Here is a 23,945-nt window from a genome sequence, read left to right on the forward strand (position 1 = left end):
TCACTTTGTGGCCCCTTTTTACCCTCACAAGTTTATGTAAGGGAGTTAGCAATGACTGTTTCCAAGCCTGAACACTTTTGTACCTGTCTCCCTCATGTGTCCTCTACAGGTGTGTCTGCCCCCACCACACCCACAGGTGTGAATTCATGCTTTTTTATTCTTTTTTTTTTCCATCATGTGCAGGTGTGTGTGCTTTTCCTTGCCAGACTCAGATCAGTTATGTTCAGCTGACTCACTCTAATGCTCTCTTCATTTGGTAAAGCCTACACATGCATAAACTGCCAACTCTAAAATATAAGGGTATATATATGCATGTGTTGTTATCTTAATTCAAACATATTCTACTGTTCTCTCACTGTAATAAGGGTCGGCACTAATCTCCCAGTACAAACACTTTTTTTTAATCTTTTACTGAGTTTATGTAACCCAAACAGATCTTGGCATCCTTCTGGCACTCCTTCCTTCTGCAGACTTTGCTCAACCACATGTCTTAGACATTCCAGCATTCTTTCCTTTTTCAGGCTTTTTTTTATACATAACCCAGACAGTTTTTGCACTCCTTCCTTCTGCAGACTTTACTTAACCACATAGAACATTCTGGCATTCTATCCTTTGAAGACTTTGCTTAACCACACATTTACGACATTCAGGCACACTTCTCCCCCACAAGGCAGTACTAGTGTGGTCACCTAGACTGAAGAAAGAAATTAGAAAGTAGGAAAGAATACAGAGAATAGCAACTAAACTACCTTAAACTCTGAGAGAACATACTTATGAAGAAAGACTAATAACACTTGAAAGCAGAAGAGAGAGAGGGGACCTAATAGCATTATACAGGAGGGATTGGAGAAATTGGACAGGAAAGACTTAGTGGTACGTGCCAAGGGGGAATAGTAAGAAATTGAAGAAGAGCGACTGTAGGAGAGACATCAAGAAATAGTTTTCCATACAGAAGTATAACAACATGGAACGGACTTGACGAGGAGACTGTGTGTGTAAAAATGAGACGTGAATTTAAAGCCAAACTGGATAATTAGCATTATGGAGATCCCCAAATTTTTGGTGTATTTTTTTTATTTGTAATAAAAACATATATATATATATATATATATATATATATATATATATATATATATATATATATATATATATATATATATATAGATATAGATATAGATATAGATAGATAGATATATAGATAGATAGATAGAGAGAGTCTCTCTCTCTCTCTCTCTCTCTCTCTCTCTCTCTCTCTCTCTCTCTCTCTCTCTCTCTCTCTCTCTCTCTCTCCCTCACCTCAACTCCCCTGCATTTGGATTCAACCCCCCCCTCCTTCCCCAGCCACATATATGACCTCCCCCCCTTCCCCCTTTCCTCAGTGCTGGTGTGTCTGTTTTTTGTTAATAATAAAAAATTATAATTGTAAAGTTTGTGTCTAACTTCTCCTATTTAAATAAAAAGAAGTTTTGTTAGAAGTGATGAGGGGGAGAGAGAGAGAATTATGAAAAGAGGAGGAGAAAGTCTGATACAGAAGAGAAGTATGAGAGACAGGAGAAGGAAGAGAAAATGTAATGATGAGAGGACGAGGGAGAAAGTATGATAAAAAAGGGAAATAAGAGAGAGAGAGAAATAGATGGACTGATAGATAGATAGATGGATTGAGAGAGAGAAACGCTTATATCAACACCCACCTACTCAACACATTGTGAAGAAGAGGAGGAGGAGGAAAGAGATGAAAGAAGAGGAGGAGGAGAAATATCGCATCAGTAAGAAAGACAGAAGTTAAGAATATGAGAGTGTGTCCCTTACTTCATTCATTCATTCACTCATTCTTTCCTCCTTCCTTCCTTCCTTCCTTCTTCCCTCCTTTCGTCCCTTCCCAGGATCTGCCAACAAGGGACTCGTTAGCAACATGTTCTATACTGTATCATTCTGCAGCCATTAACGTCTGTATAATATCAATAAACATGCCATTGAAGTACAAAAATATGTATAATTTCAACACCTCTAAGATGCAGGTGAAGTTTGAAGTGCTGGGGATGGTGCGGACATGTGTAGAGGACAGAGATGCAGGGTATATGAGAAGGGGAGATGGTGTGGACAAGTGGAAGAGGAAAGATGCTGGCTATATACAGGACAAGGATGCTGGAGATGGTGTGGACATGTGTAGAGGCAAGAGATGCTGGCTATATCAGGATGCTGCAGATGGTGTGGACATGTGTAGAGGCAAGAGATGCTGGCCATATCAGGATGCTGGAGATGGTGTGGACATGTGTGGAGGGGGGAGAGATGCTGGCTATATCAGGATGCTGGAGATGGTGTGGACATATGTGGAGGGGAGAGAGATGCTGGCTATATCAGGACAAGGATCATCACCTGGCTGAGACTCACCCTGCACTGCCTCCAGACTCCTGTTCTGTACACGTTCCGCCAGGGTGCTGTCCAGTGTCTGTCAGCTCACGGCTTGCCAATTGTGCCGTACCCCACGGCTCATCCTCTGGGGTGAGCGGCTGCCTCTGGCGACGCCGCCCATGGTCCCTGTGAGAAGAAAAGCCATCAAGAAAACATCCTGGCTTTGTTTTTACAGTCAAGGCATGGTGGCCAGCCTCCTTCCCTGCCAAATCATTCCTCACTCCCCTCCTCCTCCAAAGCTTCTTCCAGGTATCATAATGTACTTTGGCAGTGAAGTTATGGGTTGAACAAAGGAAGTTTAAGCAGTGAAGTTCTGGGCTGAATAAACAAACTTTAATTCAGGATAAAACTTGTTTCCTGAGTAAGATGAAAGGGCATCAAGGTAAAAAAATGATGCAGATCCAAACATAGTCCCTTGATGAGCTAACATAGAAATGAAAAACAAAAGACGGCAGGAGAAGAAAATTGGAAAAAACAAGGGGACAAAACCCAGAAAGTGGCCACTGAGTCAAGTTTGGAATTAGATGGTTCAGAATCTTTTCCAGCATACATAATACATACATAATAATACATAGTAACAAAAAATACATCGCTACAAACCAGAGTGTTGTGCTTCTGAAACGATTTGCTGTCCCTGAACCACTTCTGGCACTCCTTGCAGAACGCTTTGTCGGCCCAGGCAGGCATGTCCCTGGGGTCGGTGATGTGCGTGCCCTGGTAGCTCAGGAGCTGCACCAAATGCTTGAACCCCTTGCCGCAGGTCTGAGGGAGTGGTGAAGGTGTTGGATGGGATCAGAACTTATATAAAAGGATAGAGTTAAGTTAGGAGCCTGAGAGGTATTGGTTGAGGGGAAGGGGAGTTGAGTTGGGGAAAAGAGGCTAAAGATAACATATTTTGGCTAAGTAAATACACAGGAATACTTACATAAGGGGAGAGAACGTAAGAAGTGAGGAGGCTGAGAGAGGTACTGGTGGAGAGCAGAGCTTCGGGAAGAGACCAAACAAGACATTACTTTCAACCCCTTGCCAAAGGTCTAAGAGGGAGTGGTGAAGGTGTTAAATGGGATTAGAACTTACATGAAAGGATAGAATTAAGTTAGGAGCCTAACAGGTATTAGTGGAAAGTAGAGTTAGGGGAAGAGACCAAACAAGACACTACTTTGAACCCCTTGCCACAGGTCTAAGGGGCAGCGAATAGTGTGTTAGATGAGACTTAACAAGTATAAGGGAACAGAAATAGGTGAGGAGCCTGAGAGCAGTATTAGTGGAGGGTGGTTTGGGGGAAAAGACCAAACAAGACACAACACTTCTTTATACAGCGAGCAGGTAAACACACGGCACACAAAGAGGTGACAGAAATAGGTGAGGAGGCTGGGAGAGGTATTAGTGGAGGGTGGTTTGGGGGAAAAGACCAAACAAGACGCACTACTTTATACAGCAGCGTACACACAGGCACACAATGAGGTGACAGAAATAGGTGAGGAGGCTTAAAGATATCAGTGCAGGGTGGAGGTAAGGAAAAAAAGACCACACTAAACTTACTGTACTACACGTTTGTTTTCTTTCTGTAAACCCACAAGACCACTGCCTCACCCCCACCCCCCAAAAAGACCACACAAGACCACTGCCTTACCCCCACCCCCAAAAAGATAGAAAATTACATCACAAAAAAGACCACACAGGACCACTGCCTCACCCTCCAAAATTGACAGAGAACAGGTAAATAAAATGGGAAAAACACACCTGCAAAACTACAGCTTCCCCTAAAAAGAATCAATAGAGAATAAGTAGAGAATATATATAAAAAAATACAAAACTGCTACTCCCAGAAAGAGAACAAGGGTCACACATATCGGGCAAGGCTTTCATAAAAGTCTTGGGCATTTCCTGGGGTAGCTTTTGATCCTGGTGGTAGTTTGACCCTTCTTCTGTACCGTGAACCTAAGAAAACACTCATTAGAACCAGGCTGCTCTCCTTTTTGGTCTTTGTGAATTAGTTGATGTGAGGGTGTGATTTCCAGGGGTAGTTTTATGATCCTGGTGGTAGTTTGACCCTTCCTCTGTACTGTGAACCTAAGAAAACACAATCTGCTACTACTACTACTCTCCTTTTCAGTCTTTCAGATTTAGTTGATGTGAGAGTGTGATTTCCAGTAGTAGTTTTATGACCCTGGTGGTAGTTTGACCATTCTTCTGTACCATGAACAGGGTGGATTGGTTTAAACCAAGTGGTTTAAACTATGTTTTTTTGGTTTGTTTTTTTAAATAAACCTATTTTTTTTATTTTTTTTCAATATCGGTCATTATATTTTAAACTTTCAATGTGGTTCATGGAATTTCAGAGTAATATATCATTATTTTAGTGTTATATGATATTTATTTTATAAGACTTTAACCATTTAAATATTCAACATAGGAGAATTTTTTAACATTTTAGGCTTTTAGCAAAGGGATGACTCGCTGTAAATGTTTCCATTGAAAAATGTACGATATTTGAAATAAAAATATTAGTTATTTCCAAAACATAAATAAGTAAATAAATATATAAATAAATCTCCTAAGTTTTCAGTCCTAGGAAAATAATAAAATTGTATCTTCTAAGTTCTTTCCTTAAGAAGAGGTCATATTAACCACTAATTTTACAATCTTGGTACAATACCCTCTCAAGTTTCGTGCTATCCGAATTTCGTGATCCACGAGTTTCGCGGTTAGTTCTAAATTCTTACCATCCCGACATTCGCATTATCACCCTGAGTTTCGCGCTGCTTTGACATGTACGGGTCACGTCTACTTACCATCGGCGTCACACACGCTACCTTTAGAGGTAGTATCACACTGGACATTTTCCTCCAAACATTGTGGCTATGGCAAGAGAGAGAGAGAGAGAGAGAGAGAGAGAGAGAGAGCGGGTCGTTTTGAAGCCGCAGTTGAAAGCGGCTGCCTTACGATTGGCTTACAGTTCTGAACACACGCTTGTGATTCACTGGGAGTCCGATGACGTCATCGCTCACCCTGTCAGCTGCTTCACTGCCTTAAGGCGGTGTCACAATGGCCGTTTTCGTCCAACCGTTGGGGTTACGGGCAAAGCCCGTACGCCCAACTGGGAGCGAGTTCACGGTTATCCGTAAGCTGGTGTCACACAGGACTTTTTTCTTCCCACCACGTTGGCGCCACCTAGGGCAACCGCCAACTCCAACTTTTCCTGGTGTGCGTCACACACGGCCAAGGTCGGTTGCCCGTATCCACATCCACTACGTAAACAAAGCACTTGCCCTGTATCAATATGGCGTCGTCTGCTAAAGTAAGGGCTGTCGCGGCTTGTGCTGCCATTAAGGGGCTATCACACTGGGCAAGTTTTCCTCCACCCTCCGATTAATCGGCGGTACCGCCCAACTCCAGCACTTTTTCCGCCGGCTGTTGGAGCAAATTTGCAGCCCGTGGCTTTCGGGAAGGAACCGATTTGCTGGAGGAAAATTCGAAGTCAACTGACATTCCATGTAAATTGTTGAGAAAACAAAATAGTTTACCATAATGATTTTATTTCTTGCATAACTTGCAATAGAATAAGGATTATGAAGAAGAAAAAAAAGAGACCAAAACAAAACTTTATAATAGAACAACATAAGTTGTCAGTTGACCTCTTAACATAAACAGCCCCAAACTGTTCTCTCCTTGCTAACTACTGCCGCCTCCACACACGCCTCTCCTTCTTGGCCTTAAGATCATTGCAGTGAAGAAATAACAGTGCTGCGGCGACAGTTCTTCTCGAATAGAGGCCCGTCGTCCTGACGAGGTCGGCCATTGTTGCTGGAACTGGAGGTAAACGTAAACAAACGAGTGTGGTAGCAGGTGTCGGCGGTACCGGCTGAAATCGGAGGTTGGAGGTAGGATGTCGGAGGAAAAATAGCCCAGTGTGATAGCCACTTTACCCAAGTTATGGACTTGTCACTGCAGTTAGATGGAAGGAAGAAACAGTTGTGGGTGTGGCTTGCCTGTGGTTCCTCCATGCCAGTTCTCATTGTCACCACTGCGCGTGCACGGCCAACCCACCCATCTTGACTCAACCATATAGACATATGGATCGAATAACAACAAACACACACACACACCAGACCCATTAGGAACCATTGCAGATGTTTCTGACAAACAGCAACGACTTCACCATTTCTTGAGTGTGTTAAAACGTATTTGGTGAGTGGCTCACATGAACCAAACCTAGCTCTTGGCAAGAAGAGAGCAGTCGTCTTTAACACTGCTCTCTTCTTGCCATTAGGCTTGTTTGGTTTGTATGAACCACTCACCAAATAAGCTCTAACACACTCTAGGAAATGGCACAGCCATTTTTGTTTGTGAGAAACATCTTCCATGGTTCATGATGAGTCTAGTGTGTGCATGTGTGTGTGTGTGTGTGTGTGTGTGTGTGTGTTTCTTTGTTGTTACTCGATCCACGTGTTTATGTGGTCGGAGTCAAGATGGGTGGGTTGGCCGCTCACGCGCATTGGTGACAATGAGAACTGGCACGGAGGAACCACAGACACGCCACACCCACAACAGCTTCTTCCTGTCATTTGACTGATGCAACAAGTCCATAACTTGAGTAATGGCAGCACAAGCCGCGACAGCCCTTACTTTAGCAGACGACGCCGTGTTGATACTGGGCAAGTGATTTGTTTACGTTGTGGATGTGGATGCGACCAACCGACCTTGGCTGTGTGTGACACACGCCCGGAAAAGTTGGATTTGCCAGTTGCCCAAGCTGCCGCCAAAGCGGTGGGAAGGAAAAGGCCCAGTGTGACACCAGGTTACGGACAACCGACAACTCGCTACCGGATGGGCACATGGGCGTTGCCAGTAGCCATAACGGTTAGAGGAAAACGGCCAGTGTGACACTGCCCCAAGGCAGCGAGGCCGCTGACCGGGTTAGCGCTGGCGATGACGTCATCGGACTACCAGCAAATCACAAGCGTGTTTTCAGAGCTCAGCCAATCGTAAGGCTTCATCTGTGGCTTTAAAACGACCCGTTCTCTCTTCCCGTTTTCTTCCTTTTTCCAAGGTACGTGGAAAAAAAAGTGAGCTCCAGGGGGCAGCATGAGCAATAGCGCCACTATAAACAGTTGCCTGCGCCATGACGGGCTTGGGGCCGACCATCAGGCTCAGATGAATAGTTTACCGGCGCCATAGCCCACATGTAAAAAAAAAAATAATAATAGATAAATCAAAAAATCTCCACGGGTCGGAACAGATAAGAGCTTTTTCAGTGTTTTCAATACCTCAAGTTTCGCGATCCTCGAGTTTAGCGCTGTACCTTTGGAACGAAGCGAGCGCGAAACTCGAAAGGGTACTGTAGCTGGTATGAATAGAAGCCTGCTGAATAAAGTTGCCAAAATCACAGTTCTTACTTGTTTACTTGTAGTCATGATCATCATCATCTTCCATTTCAACATCTTTGTTCAGAACTTTATATAAGAAAACAAGCTTTGCTGCTTTTTCTGCACCTAACTTATTTCTAATCTTTGAATGAACTAGTCCAAATCTAGAAAATATTCTCTCCACACTTGCACTGGATGCACTAGCAGTCACCTGTAGTGCTTCAGTAGAAACTTTTCCCCGTCATTGATTCCCACCAAGAGTTAGGAGCTAGATTCTTCAACACTGATTCTTTGAATAAATAAGGCTTGTTGAAGGGTTCAGATCTTCCTTTCAGCTACAGAATAATAGGAAGAAGAATTGGAAAATCATCATAAGCTAACTGCATTGCTGTTTCTTCCTCCTCATCAGACAAATTTGATCCAAAGAACCATTAATACATAGGTAATATATATATATATATATATATATATATATATATATATATATATATATATATATATATATATATATATATATTTATATATAAACATTAAACCCCCCCCCCAAAAAAAAAATCATGTTTTTTTTTTCCACCCTAACCGTGAACCTAGGAAAACACTCTACTACTACTACTCTCCTTTTTAAGTCTTTGGGAATTAGTTGATGTGAGGGGTGTGATTTCCAGGGGTAGTTTTATGATCCTGGTGGTAGCTTGACCCTTCCTCTGTACCGTGAACCTAAGAAAACACTCTCTACTACTACTACTCTCCTTTTCACTCTTTGGGAATTAGTTGATGTGAGGGGTAGAAGGAAGTATCTGAGAACACCAACCTAAGTAATAGAAAGAATCAATGCATAAGAAAGAATAAGTAGAGGGGACAAACACTGGGCCAACACACAGACAAACATCTACGCACCGTACAAATGTGCTCCCTGACGTCGGAATGTATCTTCTGGTGGACGAGGATGCTCTGCTGGGTGCACGTCTTGTAGGTGTGGCAGATCCCGCAGCTCAGGAGGTCATGTCCAGCGTGTGATCCTTCCAGAGGTGAAGCTGACGCACCGATCACTGCAACACACACACAGGTTCATTACGCGTCAGAAAATGGGTCATGAAACAAAACAAAAATAAAAAACATGAATCCCAAGTCACAAAGTCACAAAGTCACATTATATTATTCAAGACATTTCTCTTTCATGATATTCCACGACAAATTCACCTTCACCTCCTTACCTTATCACACCTGAAGCCACACTGGGAGCAGGAGAAGCCCCTCTCGCCGCCCTTCCTGCCCCCACCTCCGTGGCACTTCCTATGGGCCTCAGATTGGCCTCCAAGGAAAACTTGTACTTGCAGGTGGGCAGAGAACACCTGATGGGGGAGGAAACGAGTGGTCTGAGTTACCTGGGATTGTTAAAAGGGAAAGATAAATAGGGGGAACAAAAGAGATTGAACAGTAAGGAAAGAAGAAGAATTAGAAGCAAGAAAAAACAAACAAAAAGCAAGAAGTAAAGTTGCTACTATTCTATATAAGGAAGGAGTGGTTTGAGCTACCTGAGATTATTTGTGAGGGAAAGATAAAGAGGGAGAATGAGAGACTAAACAGTAAGATAAGATAGGGAATCAGAAACAAGAATTAAAGGTAAAGTAAAGGTTGAGTTACTATTACCTATAACGTCTGAGGTCTGATTTACCCGAGACTGTTTGTAAGGAAAATGTAAATAAGGGGGAATGAGAGAGGTTGCACAGTAAGGTAAGGAAGGAAATCAGAAACAAGAATTAATAAAGGTAAAGTAAAGGATGAGTTACTATTACCTATAACGGGTGGTCTGAGTTACCCGAGACTGTTTGTAAAGGAAATGTAAACAAGGGGGAATGAGAGAGGTTGCACAGTAAGGTAAGGAAGGGAATCAGAAACAAGGAACAACAAACAAGAAATGAAAGAAAAAGTAAAAGTAAAACAAACAATATTTAAGGAGTATTCTGAGGTACCCGAGATCATTAGTAAGGTCAGGAAGGGAATCAGAAACAAGGAACAACAAACAAAAAATGAAGGAAAAAGTAAAGGTAGAACAAACAATATTTAAGGAGTATTCTGAGGTACCCGAGATCATTAGTAAGGGAAAGGTAAAACAAAGGAAGTGAGAGAGGTTGAATAGTAAGGAAAGGAGTCAAAAACAATAAAGGCTTAAAAGAAAAAGTGAAGGTAAAGTTATGACTATTACTGCAACTACAACTACTACTACTACTACTACTAGCAAGGATTAAATGAGGTGATGAATTCTACACTAAGTGGGTGAAATACTGGAATGGGTTAAGAGGTGCTGAGGAAACTTTTCACATCTTTCCTCCTTTCTCTAATCTCAATACTACTGTTACTTCCTCTACCAACACTCCTCCTCCTCCTCCTCCTCCTCCTCCTACTAATACTACTACTACTACTACTATTACTACTACTACTACTACTACTACCACTACTACTACTACCACTACTACTCCTAATCAGCCCCTTCCCACACCCCTAAAGGACCTACTTGTGCTTCTTCTCCCCCTCCACCGAACACACAGGTTTTGGCCGTTGTTTCTGCAGCCAAAACTGTTCCTGCAGAGCCCTCAGAGTCTCCCGTCCTCTCCTCCACCTCCACATGGACCTGTAGTCTCTTCCTGTGAGTGGGCAATGAAGGGAAAGCAAGGTGAGTAGAAGAGTGACAGGGATGACTTGAAACAAAGTAAACTGTGAGCATTTGGGGTAAAGATTTAATGGGAAAGTGTGCATGGCTAGGAACAGATTTTTACAGGAAGGGAAGAAAAAGTGAACAAGGATTATAAAATGAGGTAGAGGGAAATGAAGGGAAAGCAAGGTGAGCAGAAGAATGTAGTGATGACATAGGACAAAGTGTAGTATGGGCATTTTTAATAAAGATTTAATAGGAAAGTGTGCAAGGGTAGGAACAGAGATTTATACAGGAAGGGAAGAAAAAATGAATAAGGATTAAAAAATGAAGTCAAGGGAAAGCAAGGTGAGTAGAAGGATAACAAGGATTACTAAAACAAGGCAAACTTTGGGCATTTTGGGTCAAGATATAGTAGCAAGGTGAGCACGGGTAGGACAAACATAGAAAAGTAAGAAAGTAGAAAGAAACAAAAGAAGAAGAGGAAACAAAGAGAGGAATATCATGAGCAAGATTGGCAAGATGAAACTGAGGCAAATAGGAGAGGGAGATAGACCAGTATGGGATTTAAAGAGAAGGGTGAGCAAAATAAAATAGGAATTAAATGCTAGGTAATCAGGGAAACACTGCAGGGATGACCAAGCAAGATGATGACAGGAATGAGGGGGAAAGAGTCTGAGTGGAAATCTAGGCTGACCACTTCTCTCAAAGGAACTTGGTGCATATACTAGTAAAGCAATCTAGTCAACTTTAATGTCAGTCTTATAGTGATAGTTAAAAGTAAAACACAATGATAAATGGGAAACATGGATGACAGAAGAGGTAGTGGAGAGGAAAAGGGGAGGGAGGGAGTGATATAAGGAGAAAAGAGAAAAGGAGAGGACTGGAATGAGCTAAGGAGAAAATTCAAGGATGAGGAAAAGGAGGCCAAAGAGAAGAAGGAAGGAAGGATGAAGAAGGATAAGAAACAAAAGAGCATTGAAAGGGGAAGACATTAACAGTAAGGCACACACTGACAACACTGGGATTTAAATACTCGATAAACAAAGGGGTCTTATAACAACAGAGAAACAGCTAGGAGAATGAAGGCAACTGAATGGCAAGAGAAACAAAGGACTGAGCTTCATTTATAGACAGATACACAAGAAAGAGGACAGAAAAAGGAGGCACATGAATTTGGAGATGACAGAAGAAGGAGGCACAAAAGAAGAGAAGGAAAGAAGGGCTGGAGAAAGGGCATGAAAAGGAGGGAAAAAATGAAGAGGGCAGTGGACACAAGAGGACTTTTATGAGTAAGATGGGTGAAGAGTAAGAGAGGAAGAGAGCAGTGCCATAAAGGGAAAAGGAAACACCGAAAATAGTTAAAAGTAAAAATAAACTCCACACAGACACAAGAACAGGTAAGGCACACACTAACGACACTGACCTGGCCAGGTGAGCATGCCTTCCTGCGGCCCATGGGTGTGCCAGGCTGGGGCGGGTACTTCACCTGTACTGCCCCGGACCACCCCCCCGCGGCCTCCTGCTGGGGTGTTCCTGTAGGGTGAAGGGGGCAAAGGGAAATAAAATGAGTGGAGCAGAATGTAAGGGAGGAAGAGGAACAAAAGGGGATGAAGGAGAATAATGGGGGGAGAAGAAGAGGGGATCAATATGGGGGGTGGAGCAGAATGTGAAGGAGGAAGAGGAACAAAAGGGGGATGAAGGAGAATAATGAGAGGACGAAGAAGAGGGGATCAATATGAAGGGTGGAGCAGAATGTGAGGAAGGAAGAGGAACAAAAGGGGATGAAGCAGAATAATGGGAGGGAGAAGAGGGGATCAATATGGGGGGTGAAGCGGAATGTGAGTTTTATATTTCTTTGTCACAGGAAAGGAGGTAGCTCAGGGCGACATAAATAAGGGTAAACAAAAACACTGCCCACTGGAGGAAATTACTTCATATAAAATTGAATGAAGCCTAAACATCAGCGATAAATTTCTCTTTTTTGTAGTGTGGAAGGATGAAAAGAAAGAGGTAACCTAACTAAGATAAATGGGAAATAGTGAACACAAGAATGAGGGAAGGGAGGAAGTGATAAATGGCGACAGGAATGAAGATGGAAGGAAAGACAGAAGCATGGAGGGACATAAGAGAATAGAGATAAATGGGAACAATGGATGGAAGTGGATATTAGAGGAAAAGATGGGAAGGAAGGAACTGATAAAAGGAGCAAGAAGGAAAGTGAGAAGAGACGGGAGGAGAGGAATGGAGCGAAAGAAGAGCCTCACCTTACTTATATGTTTCTTGCACTTTCTCGGGCCCAGGAAGTCCTCGGAGCAGAACCCACACCAATGGATGCACTGATCTCCCCTGTTGGGACACAGAGGATCGGTTACCCTGACATGACTTCAAACACCTTACACCTCGACCCAACAACCCTGAACACCACTAATTACTTTGTTGATATCAGATGACCTTACTTTACTTTGATTTTTGTGAAAGGTATAGGAGAAAAATACCACCTTTGGAAAATTTAAACTTGAATATTAAAGAAAAATTATCTTGGAACCCACTAGCTATTTCAGTGATGTAAAATGATCTTACTTAACTTCTTTTATGTGTAGGGAAAAATGTAGTCTTTGGAATATTGAAACGGACTGAATATTGTAGAAAATTATACTAGAATGCACGCATGTACAAAAGCCAGGTTGTCTTACTGAAACTTAATATCAAGATGAATAGTTAAAGCAAAAATTTAGACCAAAGTTAAACAAGTCAGAGCATGTATAAAGAAGGTAAAGCTTTAATTCAGTGGTGGTGGTGGCAGTGGTGGTGGTGGTGGTGGTGGTGGTGGTGGCAGTGGCAGCGGTGGTGGTGGTGTTGGAGGTGGTGGTGGTGGTGGTGGCAGTGGCAGCAGTGGTGGTGGTGGTGGTGGCAGTGGCAGTGGTGGTGGTGGTGTTGGAGGTGGTGGTGGTGGTGGTGGCAGTGGCAGTGGTGGTGTTGGAGGTAGTGGTGGTGGTGGTGGTGGAGGTGGTCACCATAATCCTGATGGTGCCTCCCTGGACACAGCAAAGAGAGGTGAAGGAGAAGGAAAGGAGGCGAAGGAATCCATCAAGTGTCTTCATTATAAGCTGTCATGCTGTAAGTTCTTGTAGTGATCAAATAATGGAGGACCAGAATTTTTAATATGTATCAGTTCAAAAAAAGATAGAGTACCCACAGCGGAAATATATTTGTTATTTGTTTATGGCTGCAATAGGCACTAGAATATGAAGGAAAAATCACTATATTATGCATGCCCCCACTCTGTGCATATGTCAGTCTGTGTGTTATAAAAAAATTCTATGAACATACATTAAACATATTCATTCTGCCTTTACCTTCTTATTTGTAGCTGTATATCTCTCTGTATCTGAATGTCTATCTCTATGTATATCTCTCTCTCTCATTCTCTTTGTCTGTCAGAAAGTATATGTGCATTTCCTTTCTCTCAGTCTCCCTGTCTATGTCCATCAGTCTGTCAGTAAAACCAAACATGCACTCAACCTCTCTATATGTCACTTTGTTTGTCTATGTTGATTTTCCTTTGTCTGTCAGTCTGTGTGTGTCTACCTTCTCTCCCACCCCGTCTCTCTCTCTCTCTCTCTCTCTCGCTCTCGCTCTCTCTCTCTCTCTCTCTCTCTCTCTCTCTCTCTCTCTCTCTCTCTCTTCCTGTCTGTCACCTTGCCTACCTGTCTGCCTTTCTTTCTCTGCCTCTCTATAAGTCTCTGCATATCTGTCTACCTCTGTCTGTCAATCTCAACACACCTGTCACCCCTTCCCTCCCTCACCTGTTTTTGCCTCAGGTGGTGGTGCTGGAGCAGGCGTCCCTTGTCCTCAAACCCCTTCCCACACACCCGACACCTGTACATCACACCACATCACACAGACACCCCTCATCACTCTCAGCCTCACCCTCCACCCTTTCATCCTTAATAGCCTCAGGTAGCAGCTTAACCTTGACCTTGGCTGATAGGTTAGCCGTGGAGGTGACAGGTGGTGGTGACTGTGGTGGTGGTGATGAGGGTGGGATAAGAGCACTGATGGTGGTGGTGGCTGTGGTGGTGGTGATGGAAGGGTCAGTTATGTCGCTCATCGGAGAATCAGGTGACGAGGCAATTTTTTTTATGATCTCCTCTAGGATGATGTGGAGGACTCAGTTCAGGGTGATGCCCATGCCCCCCGATGCATTTTCCTCTCCCCCGTCACCCACGCCCCCCACCAGGGTCAGTACTGGGGTAGACGGCAGGTGCTGGGGGGTGCTGGGGTGGGGTCCTGGGTCTGGGGTAGGTAGGTTCCCCCCCCCCAGCCAGGTCCTCGTCAAGATAACGCTCTGAAATATAAGGAAAAAATTGGTGTTTCCGTTCTTAGTTATTTCTTGTGTATCTGTATTTGTCCATGATGCAAACTGGTGATGTTCCTTTCTTTAACTTTTTATAATTTCTTACTTCTACTATTGATGCTAATCACCCACAGACATGGCAGGGGTTGGTGGGGGGGGGGGCCACAAAGGGCATCAGTCTTTTGTGCGCCAACTACCACAAACTGCTCCTGAGATCCTTCCTCTTCCACCAGCTGAGGAGGAGGAAAAGGAAGGAGAGGAAAGAATGAAAAAGTTATTAACCCAACTGACTTAAGATGGATAAAACAGTAAAGCCTCAACATCCGCGGGGGTCAGGTAACAGACACACCGACGGATATTGTGAATCTGCTGGCAGATGCTTGCCCACATACAGCAACTACTAGCATGGTTACTGCAAGTATGAAGGTATACGGGGTGGTGGCGGGGTGTGCAGTGAGCCACAAGGATTTCGGTCGGGTATGAAAAAGCTCAAGAGAACTCGCGAATACCAAAATCCTGAACTAGATAATATCCACAAGCTACTCTGCAGATATTCAAATCTGCAGATGTTGAGGTTTGACTGTATGAAGACTATAAGGAAATAACATGAACATATTATGAAACATCAAATCATCTCGACTTAAGATCAAAAACATATACGGATTACTGTGCAATAAAATAACATGTAAAGAGAATCATGAAATGGCCTTATAAATAAAGTCTATATATATCAAACCGTCTCTCTCTCTCTGTTTCTCTCTCTCTCTTACCTGGGGTGGGGTCGGCTGCTGATGGGCAGACTGTGGCAAGAGATGGACCAACACATGAAGAGCTGAGTTAGAGTCAAGATACAGCAGTGACCCTTGTGGCACCCCTTCCCCTTCCCCCTCCCCCTCCCCTGACCCCAAGAGCTCCACCCCCTCCCCCTGCTCTGGGAGGGTCAAGAAAGTGTCTGTGGGGCCTGTGAGGAAGGTCGTGGTGGTGGTGGGGGAGGAAGGGGTGAGGGAAGCTGTTGCAGGGAGGAAGGTGGGGTATGAGGTATGGGGTGAGGGTTGTGGTGGTGCTGTGTGGTGTTGGGGGTGGTGGGGGTGGTGTAGTCGTCGCTCCCCCTCCTCCTCCATCTCCTCGTCCCCCACCACCATTCCTGACCCTCGCATTATAAAGGTGTTAAGATTTGACATTTCCAATACTTTTCTTCCTTTGTAATGTTCAACTAGTTCATTTTTTTTCTTTCTACTCCTTGTGTTGTCCTCTGTTTCTTCACCTCCTCTCACAGCTTGTTTTGTCATTAGGGTTTTGTGCTTCTGTTTTGCTCTTCATCCTTGATTTTTCTCCTCCTCTTCCTGTCCTTCCGTCTGGGTCTGGAAGAGTGTTGTAAGTGTAATGCAGGATGTAGAGTGCTGGTCTGTGTGTGTTCTTAACTTGACACTTTGGAGAGGAGCAAACGAATCATAAGGAAAAAAGAACATAATGAGGAATGGGATAAGCAGTGTCAAAAAAAGGGAATTGGGAAGAAAAAAAGGGAACAGACAAGAGTCAATGCATAATTAATAAGAATTAGCATGTGTTCGTGATGTTTAGGGGAGGACTGATAGTTCAGAAGAAAAATGGCAAATACCCAGTTATACAAGTTTTAATACGACATCGCGGGCCAGCACAAAACCCGCATAATAGGGTGACGAGATAGCTAGACATTGAGCCTTAATTTTCACCACTGTATAACTCTCCCGCATCACACACACCGAGATAATAATGATAACATGAAGTTTTATTTTGCTCTGAGGCGTGTATAAAGAAAAGAGGAATAGCTACTGCATAAAAAATAGAAAGAAAGAAGTGCAGAGATTTAATGCTGCCAAACTTTTCATAAAATTCAGGACTCTTTGGGACTGAGATTATTATATGGCACCTTTGAGTAGACCATCGTCCATTTTTCTTCCACCTGCTCCTCCTTTGCCTTCCACTCCACTACATAACCACTTTTCCTTCCCTTGTTCCACCTGTCTTCCATATCCTTATCTACTTCTCCTCCACCTGTCTTCCACACCATCTACTACTCATCCACCTACATTCAAGACCATCATCCACTTTCTTCCACACTATTATAAACTTTTCTACCTACTCTGCTTTTCCACAACACCATCTCCTCCACCTATCTTCCACCCCATGATCCACCTTTACTCCCACCTTTCCTCACCCGCCAGGCCCAGAACAGCGAGTGGCAGATCAAGGCAACAAGAAGGGAGGGAGGGGAGAAGTGTTGGTCTCTTTATTGTATGTATGATGTATGTGTGTATGTGCGTGTATGTACATTGTTGTCATGGTTGTCTGACTTGAAGGGAAAGAAAGAATTAGTGGTCTTTTTAGTGTGTGTGTATGTATGCATGTATGTGTATGAATATGTGTATGTATGTATACAGTTGTGGCTGTGTCTTGAAGGAAAAGAAAGAGTTATTGGTCTTTTTAGTGTATGTGTATTGTACGGTTGTTTGTGTTTTCTGTTTTAAATCTCGGATGTAGAATATTGATAATCTTTTCAATGGGTAACTAAAAGAAATGCATTAAACAAACCCATATTTCGTGTTTTATTTTAGTGAAGCGCATCATTGTTCTTTCCCAAGCTAAGGACATAGTACTTTGAAACAAAACACATGTCACATTTGCTGCATAGAGGATGTGACGGTCAAATAACGTGAAAGTGTTGTTTTGTGTGATATACGGAGACAGGTAACGAGTGTTTTTTTTACACAAACAAATAAAAAGCTAGTAGTTAGGGCATTGAAAAATTCAATAAATCAATAAATTTGTCATGAGATGTTTTATTACGTCCCACTGCCACTCAGCGAGTGATGATGGCGGAATCTTTACATAAATGACTCAGCCCGAGAGAACTTTAAGATGGCGGCTGTGGCCTGCAGGATTCCTACCAAGCTAGTACAGAGAAAACCAATCCAGTTATATTAGAGATCAGAGGTTAGATCCCTGAACTCCAACCCCAGCATTTTGTACTTGTTCTTTACATTGTGTCTATAATATGTACATTCTAAGCTTAGCGGCTGGTAAGGCCAAATACACTGTTTATTACTGCTATTAATGCTCACCCACACACTTGACCAATAAGCCCCGGCCACAATAGCCAGCCCAGCAGTCACCAAAAAGATCAGACCTTTCACAGGACCCACCAACCACATGCAGCCAAAGTTGGAAAGTGAATAATAGATCATGCTGTCACATTTGTTCCAATAAATGATTATTTTCTGCTCTCTGTGCTACACACAGTCACACGCCCCTCTAACACCACCACAACAAACACTTGCGCTCCCCCACACAGCAGAACTGAATCAGCACAGAGCCTCAGCAGGGGAAGTGGACCTTCATGTGCTTGGCAATTTCACCCTTAGTCATGAAACGTTTATCACAAACATCGCACTTGAACCCTTTATGGCCAGAGTGTCTGAAGATGTGCTGGTTCAATGCACTCTTCTGTTTGAATCTTTTCCCACAAACTTCACACTCATGATTTCTTTCACCAGTGTGTGTAAGGGTGTGTGTGTTAAGGTGACTCTTCTGATTAAAACATTTCCCACAAACTTCACACTCATGATTTCTTTCACCAGTGTGTGTAAGGGTGTGTGTGTTAAGGTGACTCTTCCGATTAAAACATTTCCCACAAACTTCACACTCATGATTTCTTTCACCAGTGTGTGTAAGGGTGTGTGTGTTGAGGTTACTCTTCAGACTGAAACATTTCCCACAAACTTCACACTCATGATTTCTTTCACCAGTGTGTGTAAGGGTGTGTGTGTTAAGATGACTCTTCCGATTAAAACATTCCCCACAAACTTCACACTCATGATTTCTTTCACCAGTGTGTGTAAGGGTGTGTGTGTTGAGGTTACTCTTCAGACTGAAACATTTCCCACAAACTTCACACTCATGATTTCTTTCACCAGTGTGTGTAAGGGTGTGTCTGTCAAGGTGACTCTTCCGATAAAAACATTTCCCACAAACTTCACACTCATGATTTCTTTCACCAGTGTGTGTAAGGGTATGTGTGTCAAGGTGACTTTTCTGATTAAAACATTTCCCACAAACTTCACACTCACGATTTCTTTCACCAGTGTGTGTAAGGGTGTGTCTGTCAAGGTGACTCTTCCGATTAAAACATTTCCCACAAACTTCACACTCATGATTTCTTTCACCAGTGTGTGTAAGGGTGTGTCTGTCAAGGTGACTCTTCCGATTAAAACATTTCCCACAAACTTCACACTCACGATTTCTTTCACCAGTGTGTGTAAGGGTGTGTCTGTCAAGGTGACTCTTCCGATTAAAACATTTCCCACAAACTTCACACTCATGATTTCTTTCACCAGTGTGTGTAAGGGTATGTGTGTCAAGGTGACTCTTCCGATTAAAACATTTCCCACAAACTTCACACTCATGATTTCTTTCACCAGTGTGTGTAAGGGTATGTGTGTTAAGGTGACTCTTCCGATTAAAACATTTCCCACAAACTTCACACTCATGATTTCTTTCACCAGTGTGTGTAAGGGTGTGTGTGTTAAGGTGGCTCTTCTGATTAAAACATTTCCCACAAACTTCACACTCATGATTTCTTTCACCAGTGTGTGTAAGGGTATGTGTGTTAAGGTGACTCTTCTGATTAAAACATTTCCCACAAACTTCACACTCATGATTTCCTTCACCAGTGTGTGTATGGGTGTGATGTTTGGGGTTACTTTTATAACTAAACCTTTTGCCACACTGACGGCTTTTGTGAGGTCTTACACCAGAGTGTGTGGGTGTATTTGTTGAGGTCATCCTTCCCTGCATGTCTTTTCCCACACTCTTGGTTGTAGCTAGTAAACTTGCTCTTACTCTCAGATCTTCTCACACTTCTGAAATTCAAACTTCCCCCTTTGTGGATGAGATGCCAGCAGTAGCTGCTGTTGTTGTTAGTGGTGTTTCTGATCACTCCTGAACCTCACACCAGTAGCAGTCTGTTCCTGCTGATCCCAGCCACTCCAGCTGCTGCCCTGCCTTGCAGCCTCCACTGCAACACTGCTCCAGGTGGGAGGAGTCAGCTGGCCTTGCAGGATCCTCAGAGATGCTGGAGCAGGCAGCAGCAAGGCTCCTACAGAGCCACACTCAGGGACCAGTCAAGCAGGTGTAACAGTCCAAAAGTGTAATGAGTGAATGAGTATGGAATGCAAGTGAGTGAATGATTATATATTAAAACAAACGAGCAAGTGAGCGGATGTGTGGACAGGTGAACGAGTGTGTGATAAGTAGAGATTACTGGCATGAATGAGGGTGTGAATGGATGAAAGACGTGTCTGAAATCCTCACCTCCAATCTCGAACCCTAGAATGTTTATTAGTTAGCTAGTGATAGATTATCTAGTAATGCAGAGAGGGAGTCACGTGAAGAAGGGGGAGGAGCTTAGCGAGGAGACGAGACGAGAAGGCAAGGCAGGGCGAGAGTGAGAGGCAGAGAGCGGGACCGACGAACCGTGAGGACACACGTGTGAGAGGTTGGCGTGACCGTCCATCACAGCCCTGTGAACACCACCAACCACCACAAGCACGGCAAAGGCGAGGCAAGGCACAGCAGAGCAGAGCAAGGCAAGGCGGAGCAAAGCACGATTTGGCAAGGCGAAACAAGGAGAGGAGCAGCACCACAACACGCCTCAGCCCATAACCACATCCTCAGCCTCTGCAATCACGCTCAGCCCATAAACACATCCTCGGCCTCTTCTTCAATCACGCTCAGCTCATAACCACCTCCATGGCCTCTTCAACCACGCCTCAGCTCTTAAACAACACAACCCCGGCCTCGTCAACAACGGTGCTACAATTACCGGCCCTGGCAGTCTACACCCGCCGGCGCCTCACTCGCCCCAGTGCCTTCCTCCATCCTGCACCAGTCATCACTTCAAGGGTCTTCAATACAGATAAGCATTCCAGTTCCCCAATCTCCCTGATAGATAGTTAGTTCGGTTCAATAATATTCATTTATGTATGTATTCATTTAAAAATGTCACTCCGCTAACCGCTCAGGGGCTCTAACTATATTCATATACAAGAAAAGTTATTAAGTTACTCTAAGTGCTATAATTTCAAGCCTGTCAACCTGCTATTTGGGCATTACTGAACACCCCCCCACCTCCACATGCACGTTAGTGAATTATCACCACTCCCCCCTTAACTAAACATTGTCTCAGAGTGGTTCACACGGGAATCCACCCACCTTCCATCATTACCGCACTAAAGGTAACCATCACAACCCAGAACAAGTGTGCACTTGTCCTGAGGCTCTTCTCAACATCAATGACAACCGCTCGGAAATAGCCAGACAACCACCCCGCTACCATGTTACAATCAAATCAGTGGCCGTCAGAAGGAATGTAGCGTTGCCTTGAAAAAAAAAGGCGTTACACAGGCAAGGCGTGCGATGCACCAAGGAGTCCTGAAGTCAGCGGCAGCAAGGACGGAGGAGGCGCTGACCACAGCACCTATCCCACGGCCTCACTCAACGCCAGCACCAGTGGTGGCCGCTGGGACACAAAGTCGTGCGCTGCAAAAGAAATTGTCCGGTTAATAAACTGAACATGGTGGGAGGGATTGGAACAGCGGTGGGTGCCCCCAAGGCAAGCCCCAGGCTGCCGGGTGGGGCAAATAGTGCGGGTTGATGACATCGCTGGTCTTACATTATTTACGAGGACTACACTTTTTTTCTCATAGGTTTTGATATGTTTGGAATCATTCTGGTTATTGATTATTCTTGGGAATAACTACTTTAGAATGAGGATGGGGGTGGGAACAGTAGTTGGTGTCACGAGAGCTGGCGGGGATAATCCTACAGGGAGGGACTCGTGGACTTGGTATCATTGCTTTGGTCATGGTACTGTGCAGTCATCGGCCAAGTCTTGACTTGTTCTAACGTGCATGAAGTTAACTTTGTATTCCTACTGATAACCCTTTTTAGTTTCAAGGATTACACTGATATAAACTAAGGCAATAATATCTTTACTGACAAATATGTGCCTTTTGAACTAGCCTAAATAAACCTGAAGCGACATTCATAATAACACTATTTTGGAACTGCTCATAAACGGACAATATCCAGCGACAGAAGCTGCAAGCTTGATAGTTTTAAGGCCTGTTAAGGCTAGACTTTTGTTCCCCTACTTTCCCCCACTACAAGTGTTAGGCTACAGTCTACACACACAAAAAAAGTCACTTGTTAACTCATTTATTGTAAGATTTCTTGGTATATTTTTAGTCAGAAAGTGTAATGATGCTACACAGTCATAACGTATACACTGGCCTAAGGCAAGAACCTTCTTCTTTTTCACTGTGCTATCATTTATCCTGAAATGTATTTCCATTATTTGTGGGTAATAAATAGCCATGAGGTACTGTTTAAAATTTTGCCACTCAACATTCCTCCGGCTGGCACGCCGCTGCCTCAACAAGATGCATTCCTATGTCCCTTCAATCAGAGCGCGGGAGGTTGTTTACTGCTTCTAAACATATCGTACGCTGCTGACAGCAATTAACCATACGAAGCGATACACCCTGTTCAGGGCGCTCGAAGGAAGAAGCAAAACACCCGGTCTCGGCCAGCCTCGTCAGGCTAATTTCGGCATAGTTGGAGGCGATAGCGATACCCGACAACTCCACTTGACCCCGTGCGGGGTGAAGCTGGGTCAGTGAAATTCATAGAGCCATGAAGAACGGACATGTGACCTGTGACAGTGAACCTTCACATGGACGTGTTGTTAGATGTTTAGATCAAAAGTTTTTGCTCCACGCTAATGGCAACACCTCATCTGATCTTCTGTCGACAACACCTTTGTCAACTCTTCATCAGCCAGGTAAGTTAGTTTTTTTTTATTTTTAGCTTCAGAACACAACATATAACAACAGTAATTGACTTCACCCTTAGAGTCTTACAAAAAATATATGACAAAAGGAATGATTGTTGTAATTTTACCCATTTAGAGAGAGATTGAGAGAAAGACGGAGAGTGATAGAGATAGAGAGGGAGAAGGGGGAAAGAGATGAGGAGGAACTGGAGGTCATAATGATGATTGTGATGATGATGACAAAAGATACTTAACTCTGGAACAATCTTCCTTCATCTGTATCATAATAATAATAATAATAATAATAATAATAATTAGGAAGAAGAGTAGGAGGAGGAGCGAGGGAGGAAGTTAGGAAGGCAGTATGGAAGGACAGAAAAGGAGAAGGAAAAGGAGGAGAACCAGTGTTTCCTGATAAAGATATCCCTCTTCCTCATCCCCATCCTCCTCTTCCTCCTCTCCCTCTCTTTCTATCAGAAATATATATATATATATATATATATATATATATATATATATATATATATATATATATATATATATATATATATATATATATATATAAATATATATATATATATATATATATATATATATATATATATATATATATATATATATATATATATATATATATATATATATATATATATATATATATATATATTATAATATATATCTATATCTATATCTATCTATCTATCTATCTCTCTTTATATATATATATATATATATATATATATATATATATATATATATATATATATATATATATATATATATATATATATATATATATATATATATATATATATATATATATATATATATATATATATATATATATATATATATATATATATATATATATATATATATATATAATATATATATATATATATATATATATATATATATATATATATATATATATATATATATATATATATATATAGATATATATATCATCTCCGCCAGTTCTTCTCCCCCGTGCAGTTGCTATCCATATACAAGGGCCTTGTCTGCCCTCGTATGGAATATGCATCTCATGTGTGGGGGGGCTCCACTCACACAGCTCTTCTGAACAGAGTGGAGTCTAAGGCTCTTCGTCTCACCAGCTCTCCTCCTACTGATAGCCTTCAACCTCTTAAATTCCGCCGCGATGTTGCCTCTCTTTCTATCTTCTAGCGATATTTCCACACTGACTGCTCTTCTGAACTTGCTAACTGCATGCCTCTCCCCCTCCCGCGGCCCCGCTGCACACGACTTTCTACTCATGCT

The 23,945-nt window shown here is 42.8% G+C and overlaps 1 protein-coding gene and 1 long non-coding RNA gene across 37 annotated transcripts in view; one reads left to right on the forward strand and one right to left on the reverse strand.

Moving 5' to 3' along the window:
• Positions 1-1,375: 1,375 nt before the first annotated feature.
• LOC126999336 (uncharacterized) overlaps positions 1,376-23,945 on the reverse strand; it is a 35,175-nt gene continuing 12,605 nt past the window's right edge. Inside the window, exons 3-13 of one of the 2 annotated variants that reach the window (XR_007753261.1) lie at positions 15,565-16,155; positions 14,901-15,027; positions 14,244-14,785; positions 12,702-12,783; positions 11,861-11,970; positions 10,297-10,426; positions 8,996-9,133; positions 8,679-8,830; positions 3,013-3,174; positions 2,392-2,538; positions 1,376-1,886 (exon numbers count right to left, since the gene is read on the reverse strand). This is a non-coding gene — a long non-coding RNA (uncharacterized LOC126999336). Of the gene's footprint in view, positions 1,887-2,391; positions 2,539-3,012; positions 3,175-8,678; positions 8,831-8,995; positions 9,134-10,296; positions 10,427-11,860; positions 11,971-12,701; positions 13,473-14,243; positions 14,786-14,900; positions 15,028-15,564; positions 16,156-23,945 lie in introns of both variants that reach the window. The other variant, XR_007753260.1, reaches the window with a different exon arrangement.
• On the forward strand, positions 16,173-21,369 carry LOC126999231 (uncharacterized). Of its 35 annotated transcripts, none has more exons than XR_007753257.1 (3): positions 16,181-18,940; positions 19,193-19,276; positions 19,361-21,369. XR_007753257.1 is itself a non-coding variant. In XM_050861762.1 (3 exons), the coding sequence occupies exons 1-3, from the start codon at positions 18,041-18,043 to the stop codon at positions 19,607-19,609; spliced, it is 1,233 nt and encodes a 410-aa protein (XP_050717719.1). In that variant the 5' UTR covers positions 16,252-18,040; the 3' UTR covers positions 19,610-21,369. The 35 variants fall into 35 exon arrangements, 31 of the variants coding, with proteins under 31 accessions (XP_050717719.1, XP_050717773.1, XP_050717616.1 ...); XR_007753259.1 differs by having other exon boundaries at positions 19,445-21,369; XM_050861762.1 differs by having other exon boundaries at positions 16,252-19,024; positions 19,445-21,369.

The sequence above is a fragment of the Eriocheir sinensis genome, chromosome 2 (assembly GCF_024679095.1).
Source record: "Eriocheir sinensis breed Jianghai 21 chromosome 2, ASM2467909v1, whole genome shotgun sequence".
In the NCBI taxonomy this organism is placed as follows: domain Eukaryota; kingdom Metazoa; phylum Arthropoda; class Malacostraca; order Decapoda; family Varunidae; genus Eriocheir; species Eriocheir sinensis.